The 15,855-nt window shown below is 56.9% G+C and overlaps 1 protein-coding gene and 1 long non-coding RNA gene across 8 annotated transcripts in view; one reads left to right on the top strand and one right to left on the bottom strand.

Annotated features, from left to right (window-relative positions):
• Positions 1-19: 19 nt before the first annotated feature.
• On the top strand, positions 20-6,217 carry LOC308355288. Of its 2 annotated transcripts, XR_013967948.1 has the most exons (4): positions 20-71; positions 3,270-3,419; positions 5,165-5,372; positions 5,787-6,216. It is a non-coding gene; the product is annotated as an uncharacterized lncRNA (long non-coding RNA). The 2 variants fall into 2 exon arrangements; XR_013967947.1 differs by lacking the exons at positions 20-71; positions 3,270-3,419 and adding an exon at positions 4,143-4,419 and having other exon boundaries at positions 5,787-6,217.
• Positions 820-15,855, bottom strand: part of DOCK6 (dedicator of cytokinesis 6) — a 41,378-nt gene continuing 26,342 nt past the window's right edge. For all 6 annotated transcript variants that reach the window (XM_080823337.1, XM_080823339.1, XM_080823341.1 and 3 more), the window contains 24 exons: positions 13,932-14,045; positions 13,652-13,822; positions 13,165-13,304; positions 12,898-13,067; positions 10,903-11,063; positions 10,570-10,752; positions 10,132-10,258; positions 9,722-9,806; positions 9,512-9,608; positions 9,234-9,368; positions 8,786-8,938; positions 8,440-8,598; positions 8,170-8,270; positions 7,458-7,650; positions 7,193-7,336; positions 4,731-4,862; positions 4,624-4,638; positions 3,198-3,323; positions 3,008-3,097; positions 2,452-2,688; positions 2,076-2,219; positions 1,887-1,993; positions 1,474-1,635; positions 820-1,067 (listed from right to left, as the gene is read on the bottom strand). In XM_080823337.1, coding sequence (XP_080679463.1) covers positions 1,025-1,067; positions 1,474-1,635; positions 1,887-1,993; positions 2,076-2,219; positions 2,452-2,688; positions 3,008-3,097; positions 3,198-3,323; positions 4,624-4,638; positions 4,731-4,862; positions 7,193-7,336; positions 7,458-7,650; positions 8,170-8,270; positions 8,440-8,598; positions 8,786-8,938; positions 9,234-9,368; positions 9,512-9,608; positions 9,722-9,806; positions 10,132-10,258; positions 10,570-10,752; positions 10,903-11,063; positions 12,898-13,067; positions 13,165-13,304; positions 13,652-13,822; positions 13,932-14,045 — 3,189 coding nt within the window. In that variant the 3' untranslated portion in view covers positions 820-1,024. The remainder of the gene's footprint in view (positions 1,068-1,473; positions 1,636-1,886; positions 1,994-2,075; positions 2,220-2,451; positions 2,689-3,007; positions 3,098-3,197; positions 3,324-4,623; positions 4,639-4,730; positions 4,863-7,192; positions 7,337-7,457; positions 7,651-8,169; positions 8,271-8,439; positions 8,599-8,785; positions 8,939-9,233; positions 9,369-9,511; positions 9,609-9,721; positions 9,807-10,131; positions 10,259-10,569; positions 10,753-10,902; positions 11,064-12,897; positions 13,068-13,164; positions 13,305-13,651; positions 13,823-13,931; positions 14,046-15,855) is intronic.

Raw genomic sequence — 15,855 nt, 5'->3', positions numbered from 1 at the left:
CCCAGCCGCCTGCTGCCCCGGCCGCCGTGGAGGGGGGAAGCCGGGAGAAGGCGATCGCACCTGGACCGCAGGTGTGTGTGTATGCGCGCGCGCAAGGGGTCCAGTGTCGTCCTCTCGCCCCACCTCCCGGAGTCCCAGGGGCACGGTCCCCGCCACCGCTGCAGCTGGGCGCTGCGGGGGGGCGGGGCTGGCCGAGGCCCAGCTCCGGGAGGGCGCGGGCGGTGGCGGCGGCGGGAGGTCACCCCTCCCCCCACCAATCCGCCGCCCGAGGGCTGGAAGCGGCCCAGCACAGGCCTGGTACGGAGTGGTGGCGTGACTGCCGCGGGGTGGGCAGTGGGGCTGGGTCAGTGCGAGGCTGCGCAGGGAATGGCTAAACCGGACCTGTGCCCCAGTCCCCACCAAGCCTCTAACTGCCTGGTGCCTCAGTTTCCCCACCTGTAATACGGGGTTAAGAATGCTTCCTACCTGGTAATGGCATTGAGAAATTCACTAACTTGGAGGCAGGGGCCTAATGGAGGTCCCTTAGGCAAAAAGGCCCCATAAATGGGACGGGTGGCTTTTTAGGAGCCATTTAGCGCAGGGCTGAGTACTGGCCCAAGGGCATAATTAATGTTACTATTTTTCCCCATGGGGATGTGACATTATTTGTGTGTTCCTTTCTCTACCAGAATGTCAGCCCCAGGTGGGCAGGAATTTCCATCTGGTGTCACTGCTGTGTTTCTGGCACCCAGTGAGGTCTCGAGAGTCTGTCACAAAGATCAGGGTGTGTGGATAGACGTTGCGCCCATGACCCAGCTCCCAGGATTCACATCAAACAGGCTGCTTATGAAAACCACTTTAAATTAGAAAAGTAAGAGGCATCAGTGCACACAGATGGGAACAGAGAGAGGAACAGAGGGCCCAGCCCCATGTGAATATGATCACTCCAGAGCCCAGTGCGTAGCTGGGGGAGAATCCCAGGAAGGCATGGACAGTGGAGGCCAGGGTGATGGTTCTTCTGGGTGTGGCTTCAGGCCACCTGGGCTCAGAGGTCGGCCTTCCGGAAACTTGCTCTGTTCAAGGAGTTCCTGGGGGAGGGATGAGGTGGGTCAACACGGCCAACTCCATAGTACTCAGCAGCCTCCCCAACCCCCTTCTAAAGATCCTTCTAGGGATTCTGGGCCTTTCCCATCCATTCTGCTCTGGCCATGAGTTCACAGAATCTCTTTTGGAATCTTCTACCAAAGCTAATAATTGTGCCCATTTTATAGATGTGGAAATCACGGCTCAGGAAGGTGAAGTCCCATGTCTGGGAAATGACCTAGCTAGGATTCCCAAGTGGCTGCCAGGAGCCTGCCCAGCCTGCACGCATGTCCCCATCGTTGCATGTTTGTGCCAAGCCGTGAGCATGCGTGTTGACAGGCATGTGTAGGACAGCACCCGTCTGTGCCTGCCTCTGCCCTCTCGATGGCTGGGGGAGGCCGGGTCAGGCACCTGAGGCCCGCAGTGGTGGGCGCCAGCAGCTGGGGCAGGCGCTGGGTGAGCAGCGGCTGCAGAGCCTCCCGCAGGCGGGAATAATTCCGCTCTAGCTCCCGGTGGTACTCCTTCTGGTCGGGTCCTATCAGGGCCTTGTTCTTCCGCAGGGCATCCTCACACCTGAGAGACAGATGGCAGAAGAGGCTCAGGGGCTGGCAGTCAGGAGAAAGCAAGACTGGAGAGGCGGGGGGCGGTCCAGGCACGGGGGCGGGGGTGGCAGGAGCTATAATGCAGATCTGCTAGGTGGAGGAGACTTCAGGAGAACCCGAGAGGCGGGAGCGCCATATTGGACATCCGGGCTACAGAGAGGCTGTATGACGTCAGGAAGGCAAAGAGCCCATGGTTGGGGGGCTCGGAGGGGTCAGGCCTACTTCTTGCAGAAGTCCTTGAAACAGAGCCGCAGCTTGTTGTGATGCCTGAAGAGTTTGGGGTCTTCTGGGATCTCTGCCAAAAATACCTGGGCCACCTCCAGGGGACCCTGCCGGGTGAGAGGGGCTCATGAAGGTGTCCCCATGGCCCCGAGGGTGCCTCGGGCGGCATGCCCGCCCCACTGGCTGTACCTGGTTCACCGTGGGCCCCACAGAGCCCTGTAGCACCATCTGTAGCATCTTGGCATCGGGCGGGTCCTGCTCGGTGGCGAAAGCCAGCTCCCTTGTCTTCTTCTGCATGTCCTCGATGGCCACCTCCACCGGTGTCAGCACCGTCTGTGGGGAGGGAGGCCGGGCGGTTGGCAGGCACTGGCTGTGGCCTGCAGATGTCCTGACCCCAGCCAGCCCAGGGCAGCCTGGCCCCCTGCTGGGGGTGGAGAGGGCTTCCAAGAGGCTGTGTCATTAACAGGGCGTGGGGATGTCTGCCTGCCTGGGTCTGGGGTAACCGGGCCTCCCTTGATCTTGCGTCATGGCCTTTCCCCTCCCAGGGTCCGGGGCCTCTGCCCACCTCCTCCCGGTGGCACACGCGGATTCGTGTCTTGATGTAGGGGAAGGCATGGTCCGTGCTGAGCAGGGTCTTGCGTTTGTGCTGTTCTGGCAGCTCCCCGTGTGCACGGCCGTCAGGTGTGAAGGGTGTGCAGAACAGGAAGGTGCGCAGCCCGTAGTTGCGGTCGAAGTAGGTCACCCGGTCCTTGAGCTCGTAGGTGTCGAAGTGCGGTTCCACGTAAGTGATCTGGATGTAGGCCTGGGATGCGGGGCTCAGGTATGAGGCTCCCACAGTCCCAGTACACACACTTGGGGCTTGCCAGCCTCCCTGCAGGGCCCCATCCCTGGAGAGAGGGGATTTGGACCTCCTTGGGTCTGGGAGCTTTAAATCTGGGGTTCCCACAGCTCCCAAAGCCTCGATGTTCGAGAAACTCCCAAGGAGAAGGATTTGGGGTTCCCCAGGGAGATATGCTCTGAAGTGTGCCAGAGATAGGATTTGAGGGTCCCCAGGAAGTAGTACTTTTGAGTCTCCCTGAAGATAGGATTTGGGGGTTCCCGGGATGGTCAGGAGCCCTCACCTTCTGTGGGTCAAGCTTGGTCTTGTCCACGGGGTTTGAATCTTTGACAATCTCGACCACGTCCTCCCCAAACCTCTCCGTGTAGAACTCCTGGGGACATGGGGCTGACTCGGGGCCGCAGAGGAGCAGCAGCCCCCACGCCGCCCCAGCACAGCCCAGTGCCCGTCTACCCCCTACCACCGGGACATGCCTCCAGCCGGTGTGAGATCTCAGCCAGCTTGGTGATGGATGGCTCCTTATACACAAACTCCTGCTCGTCCAGGTCGCCGAAGCGGGCACCATAGAAGCCCACGCGGAAGTACGTCCCAAACACGCGCTGCATCTGTGAGAAGGGGAGCTGTGGCCCCGGACGCCTCTCTGGAGGGCCCCTTGCCCCGGGGATGCATGGTCCTGAGCCCCACGGGCCGAAGAGGTGGGCAGGGCCAGGGAAACCCTAAGAACATTCGGTCATAGGCATAGTCGGGGGGACCCTGAGACCCAGGCAACGGCCAGCTGCACACACCCTCCCTCTTTCTCCCCACCCTTTGTTTCCTGGCTCCCCCAAATCTTTGTTTTCATTCAACACAAGCCCCTGCTTTCTGATGATCCCTCTCGCCCCATGCAGTTCTTCAGAGTCTGGATTTCAGTATGAAATCAGGACTAAGGCTCTATTGCTTACCGCTGTGTCCTCAATGCCTACAGGGCTGGGTATACAGCAGGTGCTCAATAAATGCTTAAGTGGTTGAGGAAATGCACAGCCCTCTAGGACAGAGGCTCTGTCTCCCTAGTTCCAGGGCACCCCCCCCTTCCCAACCAGGTATACCACCCTCTGCCAGAAAGGAAGAGGGTAGCTCCATGTTCACTCACCAAGGCCGATCCAGGCAGAATGGGGCGGGCACAAGGATATTGGTAGGGAAGGGAGACACAAAGTCATGGGAGAGGTCAGAGGTAAGGGCCCCCAAGCCCCAGGGTCCTGATTATGCTGCCCCATGAGTACCATTCTTCGGGCAGAGGCCAGAGATCCGGGGAAGGAGGGGACCTGCCCGTCCTACACGGCCCCCACCCAGCCCTCCCATCTTGGCTCTGGGTTCCTGCCGTCTTTGGCCAGAAAATTCTCCCCAAACTAGGAGATGCCTAAAAATAGACCCAAGTAGGGGAGAGGCGGGAGAGGGGGAGCACGAGATGGCAATGAGGAGCAGAGATCCTGGGAGAAGCTGGGGGAGACCGTGAGAGACAGAAACCCAGAGACCCAGAGAGAGATTGAGTGTTGTGTGAACAAGACAGGGAGGCAAAGAGACGGGGAAAGAGACCACAAGACAGAGACAAGAAGGAACACAGAGACAGACAAGAAGGGAGTCAGAGCCCCCCCTTACAGGCAGTGACCAAGCTGGCCCTGCCCGAGGGAGGGGTGTCTCTGGAGAGCTCCCAGCTGGGTGAGTCACAGGCTGCCCTCGGGATCTGGGGTAGGGAGGGGGGCCTGGGGGAATGGGGGAAGCAGAGGGTGCGTCACTGCCCACTGAGCACCAGCCCCTGTGGCCAGGCAGCCATGTTCCTCCAGCACCCTCTGGTGGTCCCTGACCACTGCTGACCAGCCATCATGGGGGCCCCAGAGGCAGGTGGCCACTGGGCTGACTCACCTCCCAGCCAGAGCTCTGTGGGGAGGAGAAGGATCAGCGTCAGCTGAGCTGTGGTAAGATGGGAGGTGGGGCCAAGGGCAGGGTCTGGGAGGGCATCCTGGGCCCACCTGGTGCATGATCTTGGTGAAGGCCTCCTGCAGTTTGCCATGCACGGCAGCCAGCTTCTTGTAGTCTCGGTGGGCTTCCAGGATGGGGATAAGGGTCTTGTAGACCTCGTTCACTGCCTCGTAGAGCCCGCCCTGTTGGTGGGGGCACATCAGGATTCCCAGCATCCTCCCTAGCTCTCTCTCCTGCCTGGAACAGCCCACCATCTGTACAACTATGCGTGCTCTAGAGCTCCATCTTTCATCACCTCCTTCAGGAAGCCCACCCTGACCACCCTGCCCTAGATAGGACACCAGTCTTTCCACTCACCCCCACAGATCCCTAAGTGGTCTCTACCATGCTTACTACGGACTGGGTGCCATGTACATCTGTATTTTATCCATGTTCCTTCATCTGTGGGAGGAGTTTGTTGGTTGGTTTGTTTTTCATTTCTCAGAGGGAAAACTAGAACTCAGAGACATGGCTCCCCAGGGCCAGGACCTGAACACCAGCCCTTTTGACTTGGTGCCCAAGACCTCCACACCCAGCTACCTCCTGGGACATGGTAATGGCTGCTCCTAAGCGCCCCTCACCCACAGCTGGTACCAGCATCAAGCCGGGCACACACCAGACACCCTGAAACATTTGGTGGCCAACTGTGAGAGGTCTGTGTCTACTATCCGATTTATTCCCAGGGCTTTTGTTTCTGAGACTTTAACACAATGACTATAATGAAAACCCCACTAACGGGGCTGGCAGCATAGAAAAGATCTGATCACCAGTTCCCATAAACACGGGGGAGTGAGGAACAGGTAAAGCAACACCACAGGGACGCAGCCAGAGCCCTGGCTGGGCCAGAAAACCCCTTGGAATAAAGCCGAGGTCCCAACAAGTGAAATGCAGGGGGAAAAACCCAATTGCTTTCACACAAGCAAGCCAACTGGAGAAAACCTTTTTAGAGCAGTGGACAATACAACACCTGGGCCTCGACCTATTAAGGAAAACATTAAAAACTCTATTGTAAAAAGTGGGGAACTGATGCCCTGTCTCTCATTCTTGTTTTCTTTCTTTGATTCAAGGAGCCTTAAGAGACTTGTCAGTCACAGCCACTGGGGGTTTTACATGAATCATGATCCGAACAAATCAACTGCAAAAAGAAAATGGTTTTGAGATCGTCAGGGACATCTAAGCCTGGACTGGTATTAAAGAGTTGTGTAAAACGATTTCATCAGGGACAACTGAGTGGTGGCTCAGTTGATTAAGCTGCTGCCTTTGGCTCAGGTCATGATCCCAGGGTCCTGGGATTGAGTCCCACATTGGGCTCTTTGCTCGGTGGGGAGCCTGCTTCTCTCTCTGCCTCTGCTTGCTTGTGCTCTCTCTCTCTCTCTGACAAATAAATAAATAAATAAATAAAATCTTTTAAAAAATAAAAAGGATTTCATCAGTGAGGCCGCACATGTGCGCTCTCTCTCTCTCTCTCTGACAAATAAATAAATAAATAAAATCTTTTAAAAAAATAAAAAGGATTTCATCAGTGAGGCCGCACGGAGAGGTATTGTGCAGGTGACAGTGTGAGGGGTAGGGTTTGTTTTAAGCTGGAACTTCTCTGACTCCCAACACACACAGGGATCTCTGAGATCTTGTCGAAATATAGGGTTCAGAGGGTTGGAGGGCCCAGGACTCCACATTTATCACAAGCCTCCAGCCGATGACCATGCTGCTGGTCCTCAGACCACACAGAGCAGGCAAGGTTTGGAGAAAAAAAAAAAGGGGGCACCTGGGTGGCTCAGTGGGTTAAAGCCTCTGCCTTTGGTTCAGGTCATGATCCCAGGGTCCTGAGATCGAGTTCCACATCGGGCTCTCTGCTTGGCGGGGAGCCTGCTTCCTCCTCTCTCTCTGCCTGCCTCTCTGACTACTTGTGATCTCTGCCTATCAAATAAATAAATTAAAAAAAACAAAAAACAAAACTCCAGCTGAACGGTCATGTTGGGTTTCATCAATCAATTTGTGAAAATTAAGAGCTTATCTTTTTTATATACCAAAAAACCTGAAAATTAAGATCTTGTCTTTTTATGTATATACAAAAAAAGAAGGGAGAAAAAAAAATGCCATCAAAAACCAAAGAGGAGATGAAACGAGAGTCAAGATTGGTGGTTGCTGAATTCGAGCTCTGGCCATGGGGACGGAGGGAGGTGCAAACTTTTACGTGTGCTCAAACTTTTCTCTAATATAAAAAATTAAACAGCAGCTGAACGTACGGAAAGCTAACTATGTCCACGCCACGTGTGAAGGGTTTTACAGGGAGAGAGGCAGGTAACCCGAGCTCGTGAAGGTCCCCGTTGTCCTCAGGCAGTCCCTGGCCCAGAAAGGGAGCAGGCAGCAGCTTCACCTGGAGCCTCCAGGAGCAGGTACTGGGCCCGTCGGTGGATCTGATGACACCAGCCCGGCCCGAACCCCACGTCCCGCGGCCCCCCGCAGGCCTCACCATGGTGAAGTAGGCGGCCGCCTGCTCCAGCAGCCCCACCAGCCCCAGCTCTGTGAAGTGCTTCCCGGAGCAGAAGCCTTCCTCGTCGGGCGACAGGATGTCGTCGGAGATGGCAGACTCCTCCAGCACGTTGGATGAGATGTTCTGGGGTGGGAGGTGGCATCAGGCCCCCAGCCCACGGGTGCCAGCCCCTGCCCATCGCACCCCCCACCCCCCCACCCCCTGTCCATCGCACCCCCCAAACCCCTCACCCCCAGCAGCTCACCTGGAAGGAAACGCAGCCCACAGGCAGGTAGCGGCTGTCCTCCAGCAGGGCGAGGTACTCGGCCACCAGAGCGGCGGCGTGCACCATGCACTGGGCGGCCTCCGCGTGGTTGCCCAGCTCCGCGTGCTTCCCCGCCATGTTCTGCAACCACGTCAGCCGCAGGTCGGGGGAGCCCTGGTAGCCGCGGGCAATCCTGGCATTCAGGTGGGGGGCGGTGAGGGGGATAGGGACTCGCCCAGCCCCCACTGCCGGCCCCTCACGGGTCCACCCCCTTTACTCGTTAGCCCACCCTCAGGGCCGAGCACCAGCCAGGCTCCCCAGCTGGAATGTGCGGCCACGCCCCCGTTCCCCTTGCTTCTGCGCCCCCCACGCCCCCACCACGCACCAGGCCACCACCTCCCGTCCGCCCCCACGCCTTCCCTAGCTCCATCATCACCCGTCCCCCGCCTCCCACCCCCCTACTTCTTCCCAAACACCCCTCACCTCTCCTCCGAATCACTTGTTCCCGGACCCGTCGCCGGTCAGCACCTCACCTGTCTCTCCCACCTGTGCCCCCTCACTTGTCCTTATTCTCCTGTCGTCCTCCAGTCATGTTCGCCGGGCACCCTCCGCAGCGTTCACTCCCCTTGCCCTCCCCTTGCTTGTGCCCCCTCCTGCCTGCTCACCGCTCCCTCTCCCCACCTGCCGTGGGTGGGAACCCAGCCCCCCTCACCTGTACATGAGATCAATGAGCATCTCCGGGTCCTCCTGATGCTCCTTCATCTTCACCGTGTCCGTCAGGATCATGTGCAAGTTGAACATCAGGTCCTGGACCTGGAATGGGAGGGTCGGGGGGGCGGACAGCCGGGCGCGATGAGGGCATCACAACGTGCCCAACAGCCTCAGCAGTGGGGCAGGGCTGGGGGTGGGGGGGGCGGGTGGCAAAGCCGGTGGGGCAAAGACACTGGCTGAGGAAGGCGTGGCGGGGGCCCAGCGGTGTCACCTGCTCGGCGAAGGTGCTGTCCCGCAGCCCCACGTCCTCCTCGGCGTAGGTGAGGATGGTCTTGAGTGACCGTCTCAGGTGCTCTTCGCTGAAGCTCTGCGTCGTCCCCACTAGGGACGACAGCGACATGGTCACTTGCATCTTCACGCGGGCAAAGTTCTACGAGGAGCCGGGAGGGACGAGCACACCTGTGAGCCCGGGACCCTCACCTCCGGGGCCCGCTCCTCCTGCCCCCCTCTTCCCTCCCGCCCCCCACTGATGGCACCAATGCTCTCTGGCTGGCCGCCCTCCCTCACCGGCGCCTCGGGTCGGCCAGCCATGCCCTCCGCCTGCCGCTCCCACTTACGTTGCCGATCTCGAAATTCTGGCGCATGAGGAGGTAGAGCGAGGCGCTGGCGTGAGTGCGGATGGTGCTGATGCGGCTGCCACAGTGTCGCAGGAGCCTCAGGCAGAGGTCGGCGCACAGCTCGGTGTCCTCCTCGAACAGCAGCTCTGGGAACTGTCCCCCCAGGGCCACAGAGGCACAGGTCAGCCCCTTCCGCTTGTGGCACAGAAGGTCCCGGATGGGGACTCTGGCCGGGGCATCAGTGTCCTGCCCCCTCTGGCCAAGCACAGTGGGCTTCAGAATCGGATGCTGTGTGACCCCGGGTGAGTGACTCTGCCACTCTGATCCTCAGCTCCCCACTCTGTAAATGATGGCTACGGAGTGTGTCTCACGAAGTTGCTGAGCACACAGTAGGGGCTCAGCGGGCCACACTGATCCCTCAGAGCCCTGCCTTTGGAGTGGGGCTTACCTTGGACACCAGGGCTCGCTGTGTGGCTAAGCCGTGCTGCAGGAAGAGGGCGCTCTGGGCACTGCCCAGACTATACAGCACAACCTTCAGCACGGCCCCCAAGATGCTCTCCCGGGCCTCTGACAGCATCACTGTCTGCGGGGGGGGTTGGGGGGGGTGGGGAAGGGAGTCAGAAATCCAGCTGTCCGGGACTGATCTGCTTCCAGGGTCGGGAGTCAAGAGATCACAAGGCACAGCGGTGGGGTCAGAGGTCAGGGACATGCGGGCTCAAGCCCTACCTGCACGATGATCTCCAGTGTGTCTAAAACCACCAGGCTGGTCTCAGTTGCCAGGTTCCCATCCACCAAGGCCTCATGTTCCATTTCATCCTTCGTCCTGGAGGGGATGGGACACGGTTGGGCGCTGAGCTCACTCCTCCTCCCTTAAGTGCTTTAGGGGCCCCCGGAAACTGGTCGGACCCCAGCAGATGACTTCCTGCCCACACCCACTTGTCCACACGGTCGGAGGTCTGTCTCCAGTGCGTGACGCTCTTCCGCCAGCGTACGTTCTCCTGGTTCCCAAACGGGCTCCTCTCTGAGATGTGCAGGCACGTGTTCCCAGATGCACAAAAACATAAGGACACGTGACCATGAGATGTGCTCAGGCATTAAGGTACAAATGGGACAACCCATGAGGACACTGGGTAACACATGTACATGCTAAGGAAACACAGTTAAACATGAATGACATGAAAATGGACACGGAGCACAGATGCGCGTGCACGGGGACAACGTGTGCACTTCTTTCCGGGGAAGGTGAGGCAGACACAGGTACAGCTGCTCTCTTCTTGGGGTCTGTCAGACAAAGTCTGGGAGCAGCCGGGGCGGGGGGACGTGCACAGGGTATATCTCCCTCTCACCACGACTCCGCCGGACCATCTCCTGTCGTGCCCCAATGGTGCCCAGGATGGCTTCCTCCAGACGAGCCTTCATGTCCAGTGACTTCTTAAACGTGAGGCTGTTGATGCGCTCAAAGGCCTTTTTCCCCTGAGGACAGAGAACAGGGGTCAGGGCTGACTCTGCCCTTCCCTGTGGGACCTGGGCTGCTTGGTCACACTCATTCAGCCTTTTCTGACCTCCAGGATCATGTGCTTGGAGACACAGCGCTCCCCCTTTACTGCAAGGTCTTAGCCCATTCCCGATTCGATTCACGAAGACAATTCTCCCTTTGCTCTTTGGCTAAGCCCAGAAACGGCCCACCCCTTGACCCTCAAACCCACAGGCACCTGTGTGTGAAGATGGTTCACCTCTGCCCTGTCCACTCAATCCCCAGGCCCACCCCACCCCCAGCCCCATACCTTGTACTCAAAGGCAGCCAGGCAAAGGTAAAGCAAGTCCAAGAGGCGACCCAGCTGAGGGAGGGCAAGGTCAGCGGCCCAGCGCTGCAGGAGGGCTGGCTCGGCGTTCTTCAGTACCCAGAGCACACACACCAGTAAGGTCCGGCTGGACTCGGCAGAGAGGGGACAGCCTGAGCGAGAAGCCTAGGGCCAGACAGGGAGAGGGTGCTCAGAAGGAACGGAGTTGACTCTCATGTCCTCCACACTGTGATGAGCACTGGCCTATCAAAATACCCTTACGTAATTTCTATTACCAGGTTGGATGGTGAATCTGGGGACCAGTGCCATACTCACTGCCACTGGGCCCTGAGAGATGCTGGCCCGGGAGCCGGGGGCTAGGGGCCCACCGGCGATGGCCATGGCCACTGAGGGGTTGATTGTGCCTCCGATGTCCCCTTCCCCTTCTGTGTCTGAGTCGAGCATCGAGGCCAGTCTTGACCGTTGACCTGGGCCCTCTGGGGGCAGGGACAGGGGGACAAAAGAATGAGCCCTTGGTAAGTACTTTCTTGATCTCATAGCCTAGCTCAAAGTTCGCCTCCTCAGGGAAGCCTTCCCTGCTACTGCTCCCCCAGACCAGGGTGAAGTCTCCAGTTATCTATTCTCAGAGCTCACTTTTTGTGCCTATGATTAGATACCTCTATCATACCATTGTCTGTAAGATGACAAAGGCCTGAACTCTATCTGCTCTGGTTGTTGCTACATGTTCGACACTCAGAATGCGGCCTGGCCCACAGGAGCTGTAAATGTTGACTACAACGATGATGGGAACAGTGGCAGGAACAACAGTAATAATAATTAATAATAAATGCTGCCGCTATGATTATAGCCATCAACGGGCACTTAGATAGAGTCTCCTACGTGCCAGGTGCCATTCTAAGGACTTGGAAAATACTAACGCTTAATCTTCAAAACAACCCTATGAGATAAATGTTTTTTAGCATCCCCACTTTATGGATGAGGAAACTGAGGCACAGAGAGATTATGTCACTTGCCTGGGATCACACAGCCTGTAAATGGTAGAGATGGGATTTTAACCTAAAGAGTCTGCTTCCAAACTCTAGGGTTTTAAAAGAGTCACCCCATAGCTGCCCCCACCCCCAAAGGTCTCACCAGAGACAGGAGCTGCCAACAAATACAGAAGCAGTATCACCCAGAGAGTCTTGAGACAAAGCATTGACTGAATTTAACGAAATCTCCAGCCCGGCTTAAGCTAGCTCAGTTCCTGACCAGACTGAGGTGACTTTCCCATTTTCCTCTCTTCATACGGGAGGGAAAGAGGAGCCATCACTGGGAAAGGATGACACTGCCTCAGTCCCGACAATTCGTTTACATACAACATCCAAAATACCATAACGAGTTGTAAGACATAGGACGAGGCAGGAAAATATAATTGATAAGGGAGAAAAACAGACAATAGAAGCAGGCACACAGATGACCAAATGTTGGAATTAGCAAAAAAAGGATGTTAATGTATGAATTGGCAGGAAAGATGGACAAACATGGGTAAAAAGATGGCAGATTTCAGTAGAGAACTGGGATCTACAAAAACACACCAAAATATCAAATGAACATTTTATAGCCGAAAAATATTAACATCTGAAATTCGGAACTCATGGATGGGGTTAACAGAAGGCTGGACACAGCCAGAGAAGACAGAAGCAGTGAGCTCAAATACAGGTGAATGGAAAGTTTCCCAACTGAAAATGGAATGGAAACAGAACAGAGCACAGCAGGCACGTGAATGCACTCCATAGGTCTAACATACGTGCGATTGGAGTCCCAGAAGGAGAGAAGCGAGAAAATGAGGCAGAAAAAAAATCCAAGAGGTAAAGACTGAGAATTTCGCCCAAATGACAAAGAGGACCCACCCAGAAATCCTAAGTCTGTGCTTCCAACTGTCCCCTGTCTCCCTGGTGCCAGGGAATGCTAACAGGGAGTGACTGAATGAACACAGGGCTCTGAACTTCCCCTCATCCCGATGTTCCCCACCTGCCCCTCCTCACCTATCAGGGGGTGACAGTGTCCCAGTACGCTGCTCCCCAGATTTTCACATAACTCTAGGAAGTAGTGAATGCGACCACTGTCCCCATGTAATAGGTAAGAAACCTTCTGGCTCAAAGAAGTTAACGCCTCGCCTGGGGTCCCACAGCAGCACACTGGAATTTCTTCCTGTGTCCCCACCACCCATGCTTTTATTCCTAACCCTGCTCCCCGCCCTTCCCGACCAGAGCTGGTGTGATCAGGGAAGCCCCCGGATCGTGCAGCCCTGGCCCGCCCTGGCCCACTGACCAGCAAAATCGTGCAGGCGTGGCAGCGTGTCCCGTGCAAGCGACAGCAGTGGCAGGTACAGCTCGGCCACACGGGCCTTCACAGAAGCCTCAGCATAGCGGGGGTCGGCGTCATGGCCACAGAGCAGACTGTGCACAGCGCTGATGGCCTTCTTGTGCAGCAGGGATGCCCTGTGGGGGGTGGTGGGGAGCGAGGAGCTCGGGTTGGAGCGGACATGTCTCCTGGACCTTTCCGCCAGCCTGGGGGCCAGAGCAGGCCTGTGCTCACCCCTCGGCCTCGGGCTCCAGGGCCAGCGCCAATTCTGTCAGCAGGAGTCCAGCCAGGAAGTGCTGCTGTCGGAACGGCCCACTCAGCTCGAACATGCTGGTTACCTTGGGGTCCGGGGCCTGGCTGGAGAAGGTGGAGCTCTGCAGAGGGCAGGAAGAGAAAGCAGAGATGGTGGGAACCAAAGGTCAAGGGTCAGAGGGGAGAGATTGGCGTTGGCGACCATATGTGAGGTGACAGGGCCTGGAGGCAAAAGTCAGGAGTCAGAAAAACACCAAATGGAACCCCAGGCGGGAATTAGGATTCAGGGGTGAGAAATAAGAAGCTGGTTCCCCGCTCCCACACAAGAAATTACCAAGAATGGGGGTCAGAAGTGAAGGGTCCGACTACCTGGGCAGCGGCCCACTCTGAAATGGGCCAATGAGGGAAGCGGGGCTGAAGGCGAGTGGTCGAAGGTCAAGAGGAGGAGCCAGAAGTGAGGCCAGCGCACCTGGGAGGTGGTGGAGGATACAGAGGGCGAGGGCGACGCCGGGGGCGACAGGGGGCAGCAGGGGAGGTTGAGGGTCACGTAGTGCTCGTGGCTGCACAGGATGCGGGTGAAGTCCATGCGTAGCGTCAGCAGCAACGCGGGGTTGGGGGCCGACTGCAGCCGCGCGGACACCTGTGGGGGAGGGGAGTCAGCGGGCGACCTTCACTGGCTCCACCCACCACGCCCACCACGCCCACCCGCGTCACTGCCGCTGTGCCACGCCCACCACGCCCACCCCTACCTGCTTGTAGTGGGCCCGGACCAGGCTGAAGATGAAGCCGCGGTCCACCAGGGACAGCAGATCGCTGAGGAAGAAGGCCAGGCTGGCGTTCAGGCGCTCGGCCAGCTCTGCGTCCTGGGGGCACAGGGCCGGTCAGCCCACGCCCACTTGTCCCATCGAGCCTCAGTCTCCACACTGGGCCTGGCTCTCCCCAGGGCCACCAGTGACCTCCAGGAGCCGCGTCACTGCCCCAAAGCCTTGGGGCTTCTCTACACACCCTCATTTCTGGCCTCTAGATACACCTGGCCTTCCCGGTTGTCCTCTTCCCTCTGTCCCACCCCTTTCCCATGGATGTATGTCTACACTTCTCAGGACTCGGTTCAGAACACTGTTTTCTTTCCTTTCATTAGATGGGAACAACACAATATAGATGGCAGAAACTGGCTACTGACTTCCCCCAAATCCTCTCCCACTTAGAGTACTGAAACCCTTCTTCGCAGTTCAGAGCTGGGTGAAGACCACATTTCCCCGCCTCCCTTGAGGCTGAGAATAACCATGTGACCACAACCTGGCCAGTGGCATTTGGGAAGAGTGATGTGGTCACTTAGACAGAAGGGGCTCGTCTTCCTGTTCCCACCACCAGTCCCGCCTCATGGGGCAGGTACCATGGTGGACCGCGATGGCCAGGCCCACCCTGTAGAACCGCCTGCAACCCACCTATGCTCAGAAACAAACTCTGGTCACATTTAAACCATGTGTGATGATGTTCCAGCAAAGTAACCTCTGCCCTAACTGATGCGCTCTCAGTAATCACTTAACAAGACTATACTGAACATCTACTATGTGCCATGCCCGTGAATGAGACAGATGTGGTCCCTGTGGCTTGTCCAACTCACAGTCTCGTGTGAGGGGAAGGCAGACAATAAATAAAAGGGCAGGAGATAGTTCCGTGTGTTCTGAAGAAAACTGATTGGGGTATGGTTTTGAGAGAAACCGGAAAGATGGGAAGGAGTCAAGACGAGAAAGGCAACCTGAGCAGAGAGAACAGCAAGTGCAAAGGCCCTGGGGCAGGATGTGCCTGGTAACCTCGCGGAATATCAAGAAGGCTGCTTGGCCTTGAGGGGTTGTTGATGTTTGTCTGCTCTCATGCAACCATAAGCCACAGGGTGGTTAGGCTCAGTGGCCCTCAGTTCCCTGCAACCCAGAGAAACAAGATATAAAACCTGCCTTAGCTCTGAGTCCAGAGGGGAGCAGAGACTGGGTCTTCCTTATACACTGAGCCTGGAAGTCAGTGCTCGATAAACGTCAAGCGAAGCAACGGAACCACCATGGCCCATTGCTGATGCCCCCCTCGCAGCTGGGAGGATGCTGCTTCTCGGGGGCACTGTTCCCCCCTGCAGCCCATTCAGAGGGTGGTTTCCTCACAGTCCGGCTCAGCCCCTGAGAATATCAGCCCTTGGGGAGGCTCCAGTGGAACAAGGTCGAGAACTTTGAGCCCAGCCCAGAGGTCATTGGAGATTGCACAAGGGCTGACTTGGGTTGGGCCGGCATTTCAAAAATCTGGAAAGTTCCTATCAAAACCAGAAGTCCCATTTCTCCTGAGAAATCAGGCATTCCGGCCACAGCCAAAAGGTACATGCCCCCGAGTCCACCCTAAGCCCCATTCCTCCCAGGTGGTGAGGGTGTGGGCTCTGGAGCTGGTGGCTTGGGTTCACATCCACATTCTGCCCCTTCTCAGCTGTGTGGTATCAGATTGTTACCCAGTCATTCTCTACCTCAGTTTCCCCATCAGTAAAATGGAAATAACTTCATGGGGTGGTTGGGAGAATTTAATGATGTCATCCATCTAATGTGTTTAAGATATACAGTAAGTGCTCAATAAATACTCAATATTATTATTATTACTATTGTAATAACTTATTATTATTGCCTGCCTAGCTCCTAT

Source organism: Martes martes (assembly GCF_963455335.1).
Source record: "Martes martes genome assembly, chromosome: 1".
NCBI lineage: Eukaryota > Metazoa > Chordata > Mammalia > Carnivora > Mustelidae > Martes > Martes martes.
The sequence above is the reverse complement of the archived record's forward strand: the minus strand, read 5'-3'. Positions and strand labels throughout refer to the sequence as shown.